Source organism: Kwoniella mangroviensis (genome assembly GCF_000507465.2).
Source record: "Kwoniella mangroviensis CBS 8507 chromosome 1 map unlocalized Ctg01, whole genome shotgun sequence".
Lineage (NCBI taxonomy): Eukaryota > Fungi > Basidiomycota > Tremellomycetes > Tremellales > Cryptococcaceae > Kwoniella > Kwoniella mangrovensis.
In genome coordinates this window covers 7,029,961-7,047,245 of record NW_027062533.1, presented here as the reverse complement: position 1 = coordinate 7,047,245, position 17,285 = coordinate 7,029,961, and the positions used below count along the sequence as shown (strand labels likewise).

Sequence of the window (17,285 nt, the reverse complement as noted above, 5' to 3'; positions counted from 1 at the left end):
CCGATAGTAATGAAGATGAATATCAGCTAGGTTAGTCACCATACCATACCATACCAAGCATGTAATGAGTGGTTCCTTCTAGACCACAACCCAGACCATCATAGTCGATTTCAGAATCGAAACATCACCAACCTAGGTTGATAACGCGATACCTTGACTATATCTCTATCAGTTTCATCCGCGCCGCCCAACCGCCAACATACCCATATCGTATAATCAATGGCGTCCAATCTTTACGCTAATCAAGTTAATGTGAGTACACCAAGACCATCAGTATAAGCATTCTCTGAGGTACGGTTAGTAATGGTTTCCTGGTTTATAGATTTACATACAAGCATGATCGATGAAACGCATATATCTGTATTGATGATGAAACTTATTAAAACGGCTCGAAAAATATTTGAATGGACAAGTATACGTTAGAAAGTGAGACGCCGTGATTGGGTGCCTGTTCGACTGAATGCAAGTCTCGATTAAATCCGAGACAAGACATTGTACTGTATGAGTGACGATCGGTTTGGACGGATACTCGTATTGCCTCGGTCGGTTCATGGTCGATCATGAAGGTGCCATCAACGCGATCAATCCCAGCTCTCTGTTTGGTAAGAAAAGCGATTATTAGCGTAATCCATGACTAGGAACAGTACTATTAGCATGGTGGTGGTTCAACGTACCTTCTCACTTGATCACCCACCAGCATCTTACCATAGTCTTCTTGTTTGCCAAATCGCTTCTCCGCTTCGTCCTTCAGCGTGGTGATAGGAGAAAGATTGAAATCGGGAGTAAGGTGCCAGAACTAACATGAGAGATCGTAATTTTGATTAGCTCAGAAACCAAGAATTGCGTTGAACGAGATACACTAGTATACTCAATTGACAGTAGGTCTCAATGGTGCTCTTTGTAAGAGGAACTCACAAAGGTCGATGATATCCGCATCAGAGGTCTTTGAGGGAACTCTACTTTCCTCCTGGCAATGGTCTAAAATCCACCCACATCTGATCAGTTTCCATAGTTAGAGTGGGAAGGAGACCGGTACGATTGGACGTACATCCATGGTCGCTTGGGTGCAGACTACCTCGTGATAACCAGCTGAATCACCAAGACACTTGTCAGCGAGCTCTTCACAGAATCACACTGCATGATGACGAACACGCAAGCTCACCCTTGATCAAACCTCCAGTCAACCATTCGATCTGTTTTCCAGCTTGTACCAACAGACATCCAGGTGGGATTTTCACTTGTATCTTTTTACCTGAGTTCCTCGCCCATATGTGCACTGTATCAAGTTAAAGTACATTCCATCAGGACGAGCCCGACACGCTCACATGTTGATCCCTACTTACATCCGGGATACCGCGATTGACCATGTATAGTCAAGAAGTTCAAATCGGTGTGAAACCCTGCATAGACACTGTGTTGAGTAAGTATTCCTTTTCGGATACGTCTTGTTGCGCACAATCGCACACGTACGTGTTGAGTTTACCATATTTCACTAGGTCGGTAGCAGTAGGAGCGAGAAGATGTGAGCTGGCATATGACAGAAAGAACATGACCATATATATGTCAGTGGTGATCTGATACAGTGAAGCTGGAGATCATCAACTTACCCATACCGTCCAGCATCTGTAAATGTATTCTCATCCAAACCCAGTCCAGAAGCTACCATCTTCGCTACACCTTCGACACTACGGATGTTGTTGTATCATTGATAAGTAACTCCCTCAGTACAGAGGGTTATGGGGCAGACATCACTCACGCTTGTTTCATAAATCCGCCCCATTCGTTCACACCCCCTTCCCATGTATCCTTGAATTTTTCGGGGACGACATTCGGCGCTTCGAGCACAGGGAAATGTGAGGTGTAAGGGGGTTTCTCGGACATACGGTGAAAGAATCTACATCGCAAGAACGAAAAAATCATCAGCACAAGGACATGATTGATACGAGATAGCCCTGTCGTTATTGCCAGAATGTCAAGCGGATATACTCGCTACTCACCTACATTTTGGATCAGCACCATGACTACCCAGATCCATTGGTCTCTCAGCTTCGTCAAGAGATGATATGATATTTTGACAATTCTCGTCGGAAGCACATTTGGGCTTTTCGGTGTTTTCTAATGTTACACCCTAATCGACATGATACGTCAAATATCATTTCAATTGAGCACCAAAACCATCCTATGAAGTAGAAGAAGGAAAGAAGAACAGAACTCACAACTTGAAATCCAACTTCTGGCCTCTCATCTCTCTTCAGCTCCCTCTCACCTTGCTCAAAGTAGTCTTCGAACAAGTCCAAAAATCTATCATTCGCTTCCTTGGTTGCTCTTTCATCTCTCACAATCAATGCTCCGGTGAGAATGAGCGATTCGGCTGCTTTTTGACATTCGGATTTTGATTCGGCGGATAGAGGGTCAAGGAGGAAAGGAGCGAGAGAGACTGTTGAGATTTCCATTATTTCTCGCTTGTCAAGCTCAAATGAACGATAGGGATACAAGTGATGCTGGTGAGTATGATGTTACAGCTATCATATGAGCATCATAATAGGGGTTGAATGCCTTGACAGAGTCCGAAATGGCAGCACGATAACTTTGTTATCTCTGATCATCATCACAAACAACCTCCACCTTCGCGTCGCTACTCACGCACTCTTCCGATCTTACCAACCATATCACACCTATTTAAATGACCACAAACATCCTGTTCAATGCAGCAATCAACCCACAAGACTATTCGCAATGTATTCATGATGGAGTATATAAGAGCATGAGAATAAGAAAATCTATTCCAATAACGATGGACCAAAAAAGAGCGAGCGCAAGATATTCATTTTATGGAGTATATGATGATGGGTAGCAATTATCTGCAAGAGTTAGAAGGCAGATCCAAATGTGAGTAGGTAGGCGACCTTATAATCTGTCTCCGGTACCGATGGTGGTGACCTTGAAACCGATATTGGTAAGGGCTTTTCTGTCAAGAATAAGTCGACCGCTGCGAAGATTCAGTTATATCAGTACCATCTCATATATGCTTTATGTCAACCAGAGTTACTCACTCGAAGACGAAAGCAGGTCGAGGACAGTTGTCATAGACTAGGGCATGGACATGTCATTAGCAGATATTATACTGTCGAGGTTGTGGGTACTCACTCTTTTGCCAGTCGAGCTTCTTGAATTCATCCCATTCGGTACAGACGACAATGGCTTCAGCGTTGTGACAAGCCTCCTCAACGGATTGAGAGATGGTGACATGGGGCTTGACTGATGGAGGGAAGAGGATATCAATCAGTACAAACAATCTCAAGCGATATTTTACCTATGATGCTCAACTCACTGGGTTCAGCAGGGATGTCTCCGTAGCTATCAGTTCATAAGGTCAGCATTTGTTGGGTATGTCGTGCGTTGGGAGAAACTGACTCAGTCAAATCGAGCCAGATTTGGTCCTTGCTTACTTGGGGGTCATAGATGTTGATTCTGGCCTTCTCGTTCAGGAAGTGGTTGGCAAGGGTGATAGCGGGGGATTCTCGAGCTGCACATGTGAATCACATCAACACCGTTCAACGACCTGAGTATGGTAGGGAGGTATACTGACTATCACCAGTGTCCTTCTTGAAAGCCCAACCCAAAATCGCGATCTTCTTTCCAGTGATGGTGTTGAACAAAGTGTCAACGACCTTGTTAGCGAATCGAGATTTTTGGTATTCGTTCATCTCAACAACGGCTCTCCAGTACTTGGCAACCTCGGGTAAGTGAAGAGACTCGGAAAGGTAGACCAAGTTGAGGATATCTTTTTGGAAACAAGAACCGCCGAAACCCTAATACAACAATTTCGTCATTGAGCATTGTTCGCTGCTTCCAAGTTTGTGAAGGTAGAGATTGTACTCACAACTGAAGCTTTCAAAAACTTGGAACCCATTCTGGTATCTTTACCGACGGCGTAAGCGACTTCGTCGATGTTGGCACCAGTAGCTTCACAGATAGCTGAAAGGGCGTTGACAGATGAGATTCTTTGGGCCAGCATAGCGTTGGCAGCAAGTTTGGAAAGCTCGGAAGACCAAAGACCGACAGTGAGAATTCGTTCCCTTGGAACCCAGTTGGCGTAAACTTGGGTAAGAGCTTCACAGGCGTCTTTACCTTGTTGAGTTTGGAGAGAACCGATCAAAACTCTGTCGGGAGCGAAAAGATCTTCAATAGCGGTACCTTCGGCCAAGAACTCTAATATCCCATTGTCAGCAATTTGCTCGATTCAGATTAGCCACAAGGGACATACCAGGGTTAGAAAGAATATCGAAAGAGCATCCAGGCTTAGAGTTAGCTTCGAGGATAGTTCGCATGGCACTGCAAGGCTGTCAGCTGATACAACGAGCATAACGGGGATCTATGCTCACTCGGCAGTTCTACAGGGGACAGTAGACTTCTCGACAACGATCTTGGAGGATTTGGCAACTTCAGCGATTCGTCGAGTAGCAAGTTGGAGGAATCTGCAAAACAAGAGTTCTACATCAGTTTCGGCGCGTCCTAGAGGACAATGAATCACTCACTTCAAGTCAGCGGCGAAACCAGCACCGATACCAGACTTCTTGGTTGGAGTGTTAACGGAGACGAAGATGAGGCTATCGAAGGGTCATCGCGTCAGTGCTTGGAATGATCAGCAGTGAGGGAGGTAAAGGTGACTTACTCAGCTTCCTCGATTCCCTTGTCGACATCGGTGGAGAAGAACAAGTTCTTTCCTCTGGCAGCCTTGACGACTTCATCGAGACCTGGCTCGTAGATGGGAAGTTCATCCGAGTTCCAAGCGTCGATTCGTTGTTGGTTGAGATCGACGATGGTGACTTGGATGTGGGGACTAGTCAAGAAGGTGACGCAGGTCAGCGCGTGTTACGCGTGTACATGCAAAGCAATACTGAGAGAGTGGCTGAGGGAGATATGCTTGTTATGAGACAAGATATGCGAGGGGAGATACGCGTTGTTCCACCATTTTATGAGGCGAGAGAGTAAGACGTGGAGGTTTCATCTCGGAGGAAGGTGATGAAAAGGAGAGAAGCTGGTCCACAGGATCGAAAAAGACTTTGAAAGTTAGAAGTAAAGAAGGGATGATACTCACCATTTCAAAGCACTATGGACACGATGGTCAAATAGGAAACACGTTAGTTGGTCAAGCAAAAGACGCGTGAGATAATGGAGAAAGTCGCGTACATGACAGCACAGGTGGGACCACCTATACATGTGTCGCCGTCAGCTTCTTTACCTTCATTGGTCGTGTATCTGTGAATGAGAGGGACTCACCGACATAACCAGCACCGACTGTCAGTCAAAAATGAGCAGAGAATATCAGCAATTGACCTTGTCTCTCGGTATCATGGAAAAAGCGCAGCAAGCGATACCGTCCGTGCGGTTCGTGACTAGGAGACGAGCGACTCACTACAACAGATCTTCTTGACTTGGATGGGAGCCATCTTGAAAGAGAGTAACTAGAGGGGTATGTATGAGATGTAAAGAGAGTAAGAGGTTAGTTTTTAGAGGGAAAGAGATGGAATGAAGAGAAGAAGAAAAGGATGGAGGATAGTGTTGTATGGTGTATGGTGGGTGGTGTATGGTGAGATCATTCCAGGGTGATAGCAGTAGCGCGAAAAAGAGAGAAACAGATAGATACTGTAGAGGGATTCGCGTGGCAGCCTCACACGTACCCAGTGCCGTTTCCGACTATCTCCTCCTTTCAGGGTAAATCAATTTAACCTCCAAACCCTCCTTTCGCTCTAACCGCAAGAAACGTGGGAGCGAGATCAGATTCAAGCAGGTCCAGGCGTGCATCACAGCATCACCTGCAACAAGATCCGAATAAGAAAAAGCTCAAGGCATGACAAGGCACAACTCTATCTCCTTCTTCCATTTCCGGAACCGCATTTACATATTCATCTGTTTACCCGTTATCAACGTACCAAAATCATGTCAACAATCGTCTGTACATTGGGAAAGCGTTGAAGAGAAGACATCGGACTGATACGGAGATGCTAAGCTATAGCTGATCATCCCTGTCGAATAGTGAATGACGCTCCACCTGCTCCAAGATCAATCAAATGATCAATCAATCAGAGATGGATGAAAGGAGTCGTTTCTGTTTTACCCTTAAACGCATAAATTGAGAATGATCCGCACAGACGATGATCAGATCAATCACGCACTGATCTCACTGACTCGCCTCGTAGGCTCACTTCGGTGCTGCGCACTCACTTGTCTGCCCGACAGACCGCAGCAAATCTCGAAAGAGCAATCATCGAAAGAAGGGTCTGTTTTTTGCGATGATATGGGTTTATCGCAAGATGATGAGGCAAGAGTCGATCATTCATCTTGACAGTCAACGGGTCCACCCCCTAATGAAAGTTGCATGACAGTGAAAAGATACTGAACAATCAAAACCAAGAGGAAGAGGATGAACAACGTTCCAAATGCTGTAGCTAACAGCCCGTATCAGATTTATACGAATACTCAAATTGTCAAACTGAATATCAACGCCACGCTTTACCATTCCACTTATATAGCCACGAGACTCGTACACAATTTTACTCTCATCTTACTTGGTTGTTGGCGAAACTTACATCTTAGTAAGAATATCTGAAATGAGGATTTTGGATATCCGTCAAATCATTCTCACCATTGATCTTACCCAACCTTTCCATCTCTTCGACGGTCAGACCTGATTCCCTAGCTTGTCTATCTCGTTTAGCATTGACGTAGATGTAGTAGAATCGAAGGATGAAGATGACCACGAATGTCAAGCCGAAACAGATCGCACTGGCTATAAGACCTGGTCGATACAATGGAGCGTCTTTGGCTTGGTACTAAAAGTTACATTGAAACATTAGTATCCGATACGTTCCTTCGCTTGCTACGCGACGAAAGATGAAAGACGAACAAACTTACCAATTGAGATCCAACAATGTTACCTACACAATAACCTACGAAGGACATAGTAGAAGCTACTGATTTCTTAGTTCGTCCTGTAATTTTCATCCATTTCATCAGCCATCAACCTTTACTCAAACACTTATCTTCAAGCAGAAGAAAGAGACTCACCAGCGACGTTTGAAGGTAACATACTCCAACCCATGAACACAGCAGTAGATTAAATAGACATGCACAACAATCCACCCCATTTCTTCCATCTGTAAGCGTGTTCCTGAGGTAAAAGGGCTGCCACCAAAAGACCAGCCGTTCCGGCAATCATCGAGAATGCCATATAGTACGTTCTGGTGTTTTTGTATTTACCAGCCAAGTATCCCGAAAGAACGTTGAACGATCCTCCCATCGCTCCTCCGGGCATGTTAAGTAAGATCACTTGAAGGGAGGTGAATCCAAATGACTAATAAGAGGTAATTACAGTATCGTCAGGCTACTACACTATACGGTAGATTATGGCGTCTTGTACGTACCTTCGTTACAATACCACCGAAAATACCATATCCACCATTAGGTACGTCCGCCAAGAAGGAAATCAGGAAATAACAATAAATTTGAGGATTCAAGAAAGCTTCTTTGACTTGTGACCATTTCCATTCGGATTGACCTCCTCCACCACTTTGGTTGGATACGATCCTCGCTACGGCCTGTTTCTTCTGTTCGGGAGATAACCATCTTACCTCATCGGGTGTGCCCAACAGGAAGAACAATACGATTGCCCAAGCTGAAGTCATACCTCCAAGGAACAAATTGATACTTCTCCAAGCTGCTATCCCACCATTATTTTGAGTGGCCACTCCTATACCGTAGGTGACCAAACCGGTGAAAATGGGCGAAGAAACCATTTTGAGCCATCCAAATCATAGATCTCATACCGTGTTCTTCACGTTTGTACCATGATGCGACGATCATCAGGAATCCGGGGGAGATACATGATCTATTGTAGTACAATTGATCGGTTTTGGATCTATAATTCTAAACCTTACTGTTTCCATAAAGGCGAAAGCTTGAAGTCACTCACTCAAAAGCACCAATAAGTGTTCGAAGAACCATCAGACCCGCCCAGTTCTGACATGTAGCAATGAGCATGACCAGACCACCCCAGATAAAGACAGCGATAGAGAGGAATCGACCGAGTCTGACTTTCTGCATGATATAGTTCATTGGACCTTCACTACGATTATTGTATGTGTACGTAAGCTGAGTTAATGCCAGATCTAAGGATACCGTAAACGTCCACTTACAATACCAAATAGGCCAAGTAGAAGATGGTGGACAGCCAAGCCGTTTGTTGGCTATGATACCTCAAATGTCAATGACCCCTTGTTGCATGAGAATGAGAGTTTGGAAAGGTGTGGATTGAATAGCTCACTTACCCATGAAGATGAGTATCAGTAGCGATACCGAACAGAGTCGAGTTCGAGATAGATTGCTTATCGGCATATTGAATACCACTGCGGATTTCGCAAAGTGCAAAGTCAGCATATTTTCAATTTAAGAGCTGTACATCTATTTACTTACTAGGTCATAGCCATAACTACGATAGATCGGATCAACCATTCCATCAGTATTACGATGTTAATCAGGATTGCTACGATCGTGTTATTACGATATGATATGATGACTTACTAGGCATAAGATACCAATCGATCCTCTTCAACAAAGCTCTATTCTCCTCTACCGTGAATTCCTTTTCTGCATCAACGGCAGAAGCGTCCTACAAGTTGGGTTCGGGGCCCTTCTCATCTCCACCCAAATCGTGGAGGTCTTGGGACTTGTCTTCGTATTTAGGTAAAGGCGCGAGCGCAGGTGAAGTCATCTTGATTCCAATGATAGTATGTATCATGAATGACAAGAAAGAATATCGGTTGATAATGGGTTTACCAGCAGTGGATGGTTTAGACCTCGACCTGAGATTTTTGACTTTTACAGATGAGTTCTTATAGATCGTAGATTACAGAGTTTCTGCACCGGGCTGAATCCAAACCGATACGATACGATAGGGTACGGTATCGATGAGTTAGGATGGGGTTTAGATGGTGCTCCGGTACGAAATCCCGAGACCCATTGTTCGGCTGGGCTACGAGTACTAGACAAGATCGGTCATGTTCCGATAGAACAGCAGGAGAAGACCTATCTATCAAGTGACCATCGATAGGCCTTTCAGCGAAGAAAGAAAAGCAGATCTTCAATTTTCAGTAAATTAAACATTGTTGTTGTGCAAAAGGCAAAAGAAAGTGAGAGAAGTGAAAGTGAGACGCATAAACACCTTATCGGAATACGCGATAAAAATGGAAAAAATAAAGCCACCAGAGATAACGTTGTAGGAATACCCGAAAGTCGGCGTCGAACCAGATCTGAATTTCGAATCTTGCAAGTCACCCTTCCTGTTCTTCTGATGTCGCCCTCCCTGTTGTGAACACCCGGCGCAGGGAAGGGGCGAGACACAGTACGGAGTGAAGCCGATAGAAAGCATCTTCCTCCACTCCGATGAGCGATAAGTCAGATCACATTGCCGGTTGGTCAATGATGTCGGCTAACAACGTCGAAAGCTCACAGCAAGTCCGAATGTTCAACATGGACATTGAGGACGTCGTTTGCGTGTTTTAGTGATGTCTTCATTGTGTCAGTCTGTACATAGTCTCTAAAAGCTATAACTTGATGGGAATTAACCCGCCGCTCGAAGATTGAAACTCATTTGATCATCAACCAATATGCCTGTAGCAGTACATTCAACGTCCAACGGGCAAGGTATCGAATCAAGCAAGATCAAATACAAGCTATTGGATGTAGAAGAGGTGTTATTGAAACTATCATTGCCGGAGAAAGTGTCCCTATTGTCTGGTAAAGGTATGTCCAAATTGGTTCAATGCTCATTGAAATTCTCAGTAAGGAGTATGACTGAGCGAAAATGGGTTGTTGGAATAGATAATTGGCATACGAGAGATATACCCAAATTTGGTATCCCATCACTACGTGTGAGTCTCCGCCTTCTCATTGTGACTCACTTCGATTGTTCACTGATGGGTGATAAATATAGTTATCGGATGGACCGAATGGATGTCGAGGAACGAAATTCTTCGAAGGTGTACCTGCAGCTTGTTTCCCTTGTGTAACCGGTCTGGCAAGTTCATGGGATGTAGATTTGGTGAGACAAGTAGGAGTCGCTTTGGGAGATGAATGTAGAGCTAAAGGTGGGTCTATCATTCTGCCTTGAGGGAGTGCTGCTCACCTGGTGTTGTTGTCAACCAGGTGTACACGTATTATTGGCTCCAACGGTTAACATGCACCGTACCCCCTTGAATGGACGAGGGTTTGAGAGTTTCTCCGAAGATCCATTACTCAGTGGGATTCTAGCTGCAGGTTTCATAAGAGGTTGTCAAAGTACTGGCGTGGCAGCCACGTTGAAACACCTTGTGTGTAATGATCAGGAAACGAATAGAGTAAGCTCTCTCCTGACTTCATCTTCTACACACGGTGTCGAAGCTAATACTGTATACCACCTGTGTTCAGTACTCAATAAGCGGTGAGCCCGAAGTGATACTTAAGATAAAGTGATCCAGCTCTAACATGTATTTTCGGTATTTATAGCTGAAGTGGACGAACGGTCTCTACGAGAGATTTACTTAAAACCATTCGAAATTGCGATTCGAGAATCGAATCCTTGGTTGGTCATGACAAGCTATAACAGAGTAAATGGTAAACATGCTTCCGAGACGAAAGGACTGATAACGGACTTGCTGAGGGAAGAATGGGGATATGAAGGTGAGTTCTACCATCCCATCGTCTACGAAACCATAGACTCGTTAGTGAGGCATCATTAAAATGCGTGATTTTGTAAAGGTATGGTCATCTCCGACTGGTAAGCCATAAATTTGATCCGGACGTTCGTCGCCGTGGCAATCCAAGCTGACTCACAGGACGAAAAATCAGGCATGGAACATATTCGACCGACGAGGCCATCCAAGCTGGCTTGGATCTCGAGATGCCCGGTCCATCTATCATACGTGGACCGGCTTTACTGAGAATGGTAACTTGCGGTAAAGTGAAGGAAACAGAAATTGACGAGAGAGCTCGACAGGTGAGTGTCTATCTGATGATCGTGTAGGGGAAGGTCAAGACTGGAATTGAGATCAATGTTGATTGAATTATACTTGAAAACAAATAGGTGCTTCGTCTGGTCAATCGATTGATACCATCCGGAATACCAAGTGAGGCATAAGAGAATGAAAATCCCAGTCCTGTTGTGGAAGTGATGAGACAATCTGCAGCGGTAAGTTCGTTTCTACCAAACAAGTCAAGATGTGCTGCGACCTGTATGATACTAATGAATTGTATGACTTGTTGATATAGGATGCTGTGATCCTTCTGAAAAATGATCGAGGAATCTTACCATTACCCAAAACAGGCAAACGAATAGCGGTGATTGGACCTAATGCGGAAAGAGCCCAGATATTCGGTGGTGGGAGTGCCGCACTCAAACCGACATATACCGTCAGTCCATTGGAAGGTATCGGAGCAGCTGTAGGGGAAGGATCAGAAGTGGTTTATGCAAGAGGGTGTGATGCTCATAAGTTAACACCTTTGATCGTGAGCCAAGCATCGACTTGAAGGCTACATGGTATGTATGTGAATCAAGCTGATAAGTTGCTTGGTTTGTGTGTTAGGGTGAAGAACTTCGAAATTCAAATGGACAACTTGGATTCGACATAACTTTCTATAACGAACCTTCGTCTTCCACTTCTAGAAAGGCTATACATAAATTGTCAACTACCAATTCGAGCATGTTTTTCAATGATAATTTGCCTGAAAAACTGAATAGAGCATGTTATGCCACTGTCAGCGCTACGTTCACTCCTTCCCGTTCGGGGATTTACCAATTTGGTGTAGGGGCTTTGGGTATATCGGACTTATACGTTGACGATGTGTAAGTGAACCGATCCAAGTCCATGTGAGAATTACAATATTAGAGCTCACTTGAGGTCTTGTATATTGTTTAGTTTGTTGATTGATAATTCCACTTCGCCAATTCCTGGAGAATTATTTTACGGTAAAGGATCTCGAGAAGAGATTGGCGAGATCCACTTGGAAAATGGAGTTACCTATGGTATAAGGGTGGAATATGCTTCTCCGTCAGCTTCGACATCATTCGTTGGACCTTTAGCGTTAAGCTCAAGAGGTGGATTGAGATTCGGTGGATATCTGAAATTATCACCGGAGGAACATATACGGGAAGCTGTGGAATTGGCAAAATCAGCTGATATAGTCGTGTTAGTAGCTGGACTGAATGCTGGTAAGCTCCCCTCGATTTCCCACCTTCATTTTTCTTCATCTAATTAGCTAGTGTTTTACTGATCATTCAATATCTTGGCTTGATTGTAGAGTTCGAAACGGAAGGATTCGATCGTCAATCAATGTCACTCCTCCAACCCACCCTTAACCTCATCGAAACTATCCTATCTGTCCGACAAGATAGGGTCGTATGTTTACAAAGTGGTACACCCCTCGAAACACCGTTCATCGACCGATGTAGTACATTAGTCCATTTCTTCTATAATGGGAATGAAACGGGTAATGGTCTTTCTGATGTCTTGTTCGGGGACGTTAACCCTTCTGCGAAATTACCATTTACAATTGCAAGATTGTTGTCGGATTGCCAGTCACATAAGACCGAGAGGCGCTTCCCAGGTGTGGAAGGGAAGGTAGGTTCCCATACACATCTTGAGTGTGTTCTTTCTGAGATGTAATGCTAAGCGGAGATTTACAGGTATATTACGATGAAGGCGTTTTTGTTGGGTATAGACAATTTGTCACGCATGGTCCGGAATCGGCTTTCCCATTCGGTCATGGATTAAGGTCAGTACATGGCTTATATTCGATGGATAAGAGTGATAGTAATTTACCAATGATTGATACTTTGCAGTTATACATCATTTGAATATCAGAATACTAGAACTTCTCTTACGACTCTTGAACTGGACTCTTCCACATCAATCGAAATATCATGTACGATCAAGAACACTGGCTCAGTAGTGGGAAGGGAGATTGTCCAATTATATATCTCCCCTCTTAATGGACAAGAGCAAAGACCCAAGAGGGAACTGAAATCGTTCAAGAAAACATCTCTAATACAACCTGGTAAAGAGGAAGTAGTGAATATGAAATTGGATAAAGAGTCATTCGCAATTTGGGACACGACGAAGAGTACATGGATAATACCAAAAGGTAAATATGAGATTATGTTAGCTTCTTCTTCGGAGGGCATCCGTGATACTATCACTATTTCAATAGAAAGTGATTTTTCATTTTAGATGAACTGTACATATCCATACTGTATATATAGAGGTAAATGCATTCATACAATTACGATATTACATCATGGTATTACTATTGTTGCTGTTGACATTACTACCGTTTAAAAAATCAAACCCTTGTAACTCTGAACTATCGAACAAACTTGAAATATCTATTGTCTGATCGCCCGTCCAAGAGTCGAATGGTAAATTCCACATCATCTCTACCATTGGATCAGTTACGTTGGTCTGGCCAGCAACTGTGTTATTACCCATAGTCATTGGTAACGACATAGGTTCAGCCATAGTCATCATAGGTTGTTCGCTATTCGCTGATCCGAAAGAATTGATCAACCTATCACAGGTAATAACTATCATCAGTCGATTTCCTTTTGTCTGATGATAAAGTCATATATAACAAAACTCACGAAGCTAGATCTTCCCTTAGACCAGGTAACATCCCTCCCATATTGTCCAATCGATCCGTCCAGATATCCGCTTGACTTACTACCCCTGCTGGGTCCCCTATACTGAAGCTTGCAGTATTGCCATTTACTATGTTATCGTTTGAGCGAGAAGGACCCATCACAGCGCTCATATTACCAATATTGGAATCGTCAATTGGTTGAGCATGTGCTTCACGCCTTTCGTCGAATGCCTTGACGAGATCTTCGAAACAATCGAGATAGGATCCTGCTATTGGGAATTGCTGGGCGTAGATGAAAACTAAACACACGATGGGATTAGCCATCATCAAGAAACATCATTGAATTAGGTGGACTTACGACATGTAGAACATGAACGCAAGGCCCTGCACACGGTGGATGAGGGTAACACTTGCGGGTGATTCCATATCACATGCAGAAGTGTAAGGCCGCTGTGAAGGTATAAGTAATGAAGTAACAAGCTATCAGCGTGAATGGTGCAGTTTTGCTATAAATACTCTAATTCACCTCATGAAGATCTTGCATAATACCCAAGTGGCTAGGTTCTTCGAATCACGACGAAGTAGCTGACATTCGATCTATACGTGAATGTCATACTGAGTCAGTGTACACCCCACTGGAAAGCTATGCTCAATCTTGACTTACATCCAAAACAGCTGCTGCGCTCGCCGCACAATTACTCAACCAATAATCCGGCGCATCGTCTCTAGCAGCTAGGGGTCTCAAGAGAATCTGAACGCACTGCAGTAAGACAGCGGAGGGTTGACAATCAGCCCTTTTCGGGCAGAGAAGAGACGTTTTCGAGGTATGAGTCACTCACGTTATAATATTCAACTTCGAAAAATTCATGTGAACAATTCGGTATTCTATTATCGGGCTGTAGTGGATAATTTGATCTCCACATATTTAATTCGTTCAAAATACCTTGAATCGCATCTGAGTCTTCAATCTGATGTATCGATTTATCTACCGTGTATACCAGTTCATGTATCTTAGATTCCAGTTGATTCAGTCGGATCGTATGTATGAACGAGGTCATCTAGTTTCAATTATAAAAAAACGTCAGTAATCTGTCTTGACAGATGTCTGATTGTGATGATCAGGTAATACTTACCGAAGTGAAACATCCATATCCATTACGATACTCTTCTCCCGGTCTATTAGTTTCAGGCATCAAAGCCTGAGCATTAAGCAATTCACAGAGTGATTCTTGATCTGCGATATTCGCATCGAGGTTTACGGGTAATTCAATATCTATATCTCTATCCTGGATTGCGAATGGTCTTCCAAATTGGATAGCTATCATGCTATGTATGGAAATCAACAATCATTAGCATGCCATAGACGAGATGAGACATCTCGAATCATACTATCGAGGCGTCTCATTTGAACGAACGACTTACCGATCCAAAATATAAGCACCTCGCCATACCCTCTGTCTCATACAATACGCTCTAGGGTCCCTCTCTCTAATTTCCCTTGAGCGTATCTTCCTATGTAATCCCAATTCGATCGCTGAGCGAATGGCTAGTCCACCGGTATGCCACAGACTCAGATCCGAGGAGGTGTGTCTGAAGGTATATACGATGAGTAGGAGCAGTGCCTGGACTGTCGTTAGAGATTGTATGGTTGATAACGGGGTGAAATGTCTGAGGGCGGTGTTGAAATAGACCTGAGAGATAATAATGGGTCAGCGGATATCATCGAGATTATAGCGCAGGGCAAGGTGTTGAAGGTATATGTGGAAAGGATCCAGTAAGGACAGGTCAACCTACCTCATGCGAGACAGGAACCATCCCACTTCCAATATCATTCTCGCACAATTCCGCTCCAAGACCATATAACATCCAGAGAAAGAACGCTCCGTAATGATCTTGGACGGTCGTAGTAGTATCATTGTTCGTCGGAAGAGAGTCGAGGGGTCGTAAAGTGCACAATCTCTTATGATCCGCTTGCCAACTCTGTATATTGACCCAATCCAAAAATCCATATCGAGATTGAACCCTATAATAAACCGTCGTGATGTAATGTATACCTAGATTTTCTGAAGGTGGGTCAGGTAACGGAGTTAGATTCTCATGTAGGGCTGGTGGGTGGGGTGGATGGTGAGAAGAGGGTGAAGGTCGAGTTATACGTGGGGAAGTGGGATTGCCTGAGATGGCATTTTTATGTTTGAGAGAACTATCATATCATAACTGGTCAGCAGAAACATAGACAGAGAATGTTCTTCGAAAGACGAGCCAGAGGACTCATACTCACTGCATCAACACTTTCGCCCAACCTACCCCAGAGCTTCCACCGAGGTATAACGGATCGGAACCTCCCTATGATCGCAAACTTAGCAATCGACTTCTAACGAACGCATGTTAGAAGGACAATTACTAACATTGAGACTCAAAAATCCCACTCCGGTAGCTAGATTATCCTCCTCACTCGCACTTGCGCTCGCACGAGTATCTCCATGTGTTTGTGCCGAATTTTGGGTTGTACTATGTACTTGTGGACTCTGACTTGATCCTTGCCTGCCCGTAGCGACGCTTGTATTTATAAAATCCTCCAATTGCTTCACTCTATTCTCCAATTCCGTCGTATACCTGGCAAGTGCACAAAATCATATCACATCAGTAACAGCCAACATCGTAAAGTGAAGAGTGGAAGAGAGATTTTTTCCCGAACCCACTTCTGAAGGTATATCTCATTAGCGCTCTTTTCGATAAAGTCGCAAGGCGTATCTGCCCTTTGACAGTTCCTACATCTACTTCCATGCCCCGGTAGACCTATCCCATCTATCAGCCAATAGCTCAAAATGGTACGAGTAAGAAGACAGGGTGGGTGAATGTACACTCACATTTCTGTTTCCTACTTCTACATCTCTCGCATGCTAGACCCCTTTTTTTTCCTTGATGTTGAGGTTGACTCTCCGACAGATGAGCTATCGGGAGGCATGATAGGTCGATATGGTGATATAATAAGTAGAAGTGATGATTATGGGTGATATGACTTGAGTCATCTGTTATCTTTGTTGTTGTTGTTCGGACATGGGACTCGAGTATGCCGGTAAATCCGGACCAGCGTTAACAGCAAATGGTGAAACTGTCCAGATAAAAGATCTACAAAGGTTTAAATATTGACATCCTCCCCGAAAACTCGATCTCATCTTTCTCATCACACAACGTTGCTAGAGCATCCATCCAAGTTCCACTGGATAGAGCGCAGCCTGGAGCATTGATTCTTACTCTTTTTGCATGCATAACGGCTATCTTGACAACTTTTGGGTGCTGTTCTTGTGTTCATCAGTGATTTACAGCCGTATCTCATATCCATCATTCCACATCAGTTTGAAAGCGGTTAAACTGGTATCAATCATTAGGGTGCAGCTTGTTAGGCTGGATTCAACTCTAACATGCATGCAAGGGGACTTGTAGAGTCTGCTTAAGGTGATTTTGCATGTTTTCAAACTACCTTATATGAGCACCCACTTAACTGGGGATTCTGTCTTTAACTCTTTCTTTGTGCAAGTTCCGGCGGCGTCGCGCCAGCGGTATGCCGCCGGTGGTACTGAGCATGCAAAGGGCAGGGGGAGCACTGAGAT

The 17,285-nt window shown here is 43.9% G+C and overlaps 7 protein-coding genes across 7 annotated transcripts; 2 read left to right on the top strand and 5 right to left on the bottom strand.

Moving 5' to 3' along the window:
• Positions 1-558: 558 nt before the first annotated feature.
• On the bottom strand, positions 559-2,453 carry I203_102640 (uncharacterized protein; the record flags this gene model as incomplete). The annotated part of the gene is made up of 11 exons (XM_019146930.1): positions 559-595; positions 675-796; positions 916-978; positions 1,049-1,089; positions 1,163-1,276; positions 1,344-1,411; positions 1,471-1,527; positions 1,608-1,685; positions 1,757-1,894; positions 1,998-2,128; positions 2,217-2,453. 11 exons carry the CDS (start codon positions 2,451-2,453, stop codon positions 559-561), a joined length of 1,086 nt encoding a protein of 361 aa, XP_019003480.1.
• A 454-nt stretch (positions 2,454-2,907) lies between these two features.
• On the bottom strand, positions 2,908-5,453 carry I203_102639 (uncharacterized protein; the record flags this gene model as incomplete). Its single annotated transcript, XM_019146929.1, has 15 exons — positions 2,908-2,989; positions 3,054-3,090; positions 3,148-3,258; positions 3,332-3,357; positions 3,415-3,526; positions 3,590-3,812; positions 3,884-4,212; positions 4,268-4,335; positions 4,386-4,478; positions 4,539-4,610; positions 4,676-4,843; positions 5,102-5,113; positions 5,194-5,215; positions 5,284-5,301; positions 5,420-5,453. 15 exons carry the CDS (start codon positions 5,451-5,453, stop codon positions 2,908-2,910), a joined length of 1,407 nt encoding a protein of 468 aa, XP_019003479.1.
• Positions 5,454-6,596: 1,143 nt separating this feature from the next.
• I203_102638 (uncharacterized protein) lies at positions 6,597-7,093 on the bottom strand (the record flags this gene model as incomplete). The annotated part of the gene is made up of 3 exons (XM_019146928.1): positions 6,597-6,836; positions 6,919-6,995; positions 7,072-7,093. 3 exons carry the CDS (start codon positions 7,091-7,093, stop codon positions 6,597-6,599), a joined length of 339 nt encoding a protein of 112 aa, XP_019003478.1.
• Positions 7,094-7,120: 27 nt separating this feature from the next.
• On the bottom strand, positions 7,121-8,773 carry I203_102637 (uncharacterized protein; the record flags this gene model as incomplete). Its single annotated transcript, XM_019146926.2, has 9 exons — positions 7,121-7,357; positions 7,428-7,753; positions 7,797-7,891; positions 7,976-8,128; positions 8,199-8,249; positions 8,331-8,408; positions 8,476-8,491; positions 8,584-8,621; positions 8,676-8,773. The coding sequence occupies 9 exons, from the start codon at positions 8,771-8,773 to the stop codon at positions 7,121-7,123; spliced, it is 1,092 nt and encodes a 363-aa protein (XP_019003476.2).
• An 895-nt stretch (positions 8,774-9,668) lies between these two features.
• On the top strand, positions 9,669-11,176 carry I203_102636 (uncharacterized protein; the record flags this gene model as incomplete). The annotated part of the gene is made up of 9 exons (XM_065517144.1): positions 9,669-9,804; positions 9,883-9,932; positions 9,995-10,148; positions 10,207-10,397; positions 10,468-10,480; positions 10,546-10,719; positions 10,798-10,816; positions 10,888-11,035; positions 11,123-11,176. 9 exons carry the CDS (start codon positions 9,669-9,671, stop codon positions 11,174-11,176), a joined length of 939 nt encoding a protein of 312 aa, XP_065373962.1.
• A 33-nt stretch (positions 11,177-11,209) lies between these two features.
• I203_102635 (uncharacterized protein) lies at positions 11,210-13,265 on the top strand (the record flags this gene model as incomplete). Its single annotated transcript, XM_019146924.1, has 7 exons — positions 11,210-11,227; positions 11,308-11,544; positions 11,622-11,881; positions 11,955-12,247; positions 12,337-12,656; positions 12,722-12,810; positions 12,878-13,265. The coding sequence occupies 7 exons, from the start codon at positions 11,210-11,212 to the stop codon at positions 13,263-13,265; spliced, it is 1,605 nt and encodes a 534-aa protein (XP_019003474.1).
• Positions 13,266-13,325: 60 nt separating this feature from the next.
• Positions 13,326-16,639, bottom strand: I203_102634 (uncharacterized protein; the record flags this gene model as incomplete). Its single annotated transcript, XM_019146923.1, has 14 exons — positions 13,326-13,602; positions 13,676-13,973; positions 14,033-14,124; positions 14,201-14,271; positions 14,339-14,434; positions 14,514-14,732; positions 14,808-15,000; positions 15,097-15,365; positions 15,469-15,874; positions 15,953-16,017; positions 16,080-16,287; positions 16,374-16,470; positions 16,542-16,558; positions 16,611-16,639. The coding sequence occupies 14 exons, from the start codon at positions 16,637-16,639 to the stop codon at positions 13,326-13,328; spliced, it is 2,337 nt and encodes a 778-aa protein (XP_019003473.1).
• Positions 16,640-17,285: the final 646 nt, after the last annotated feature.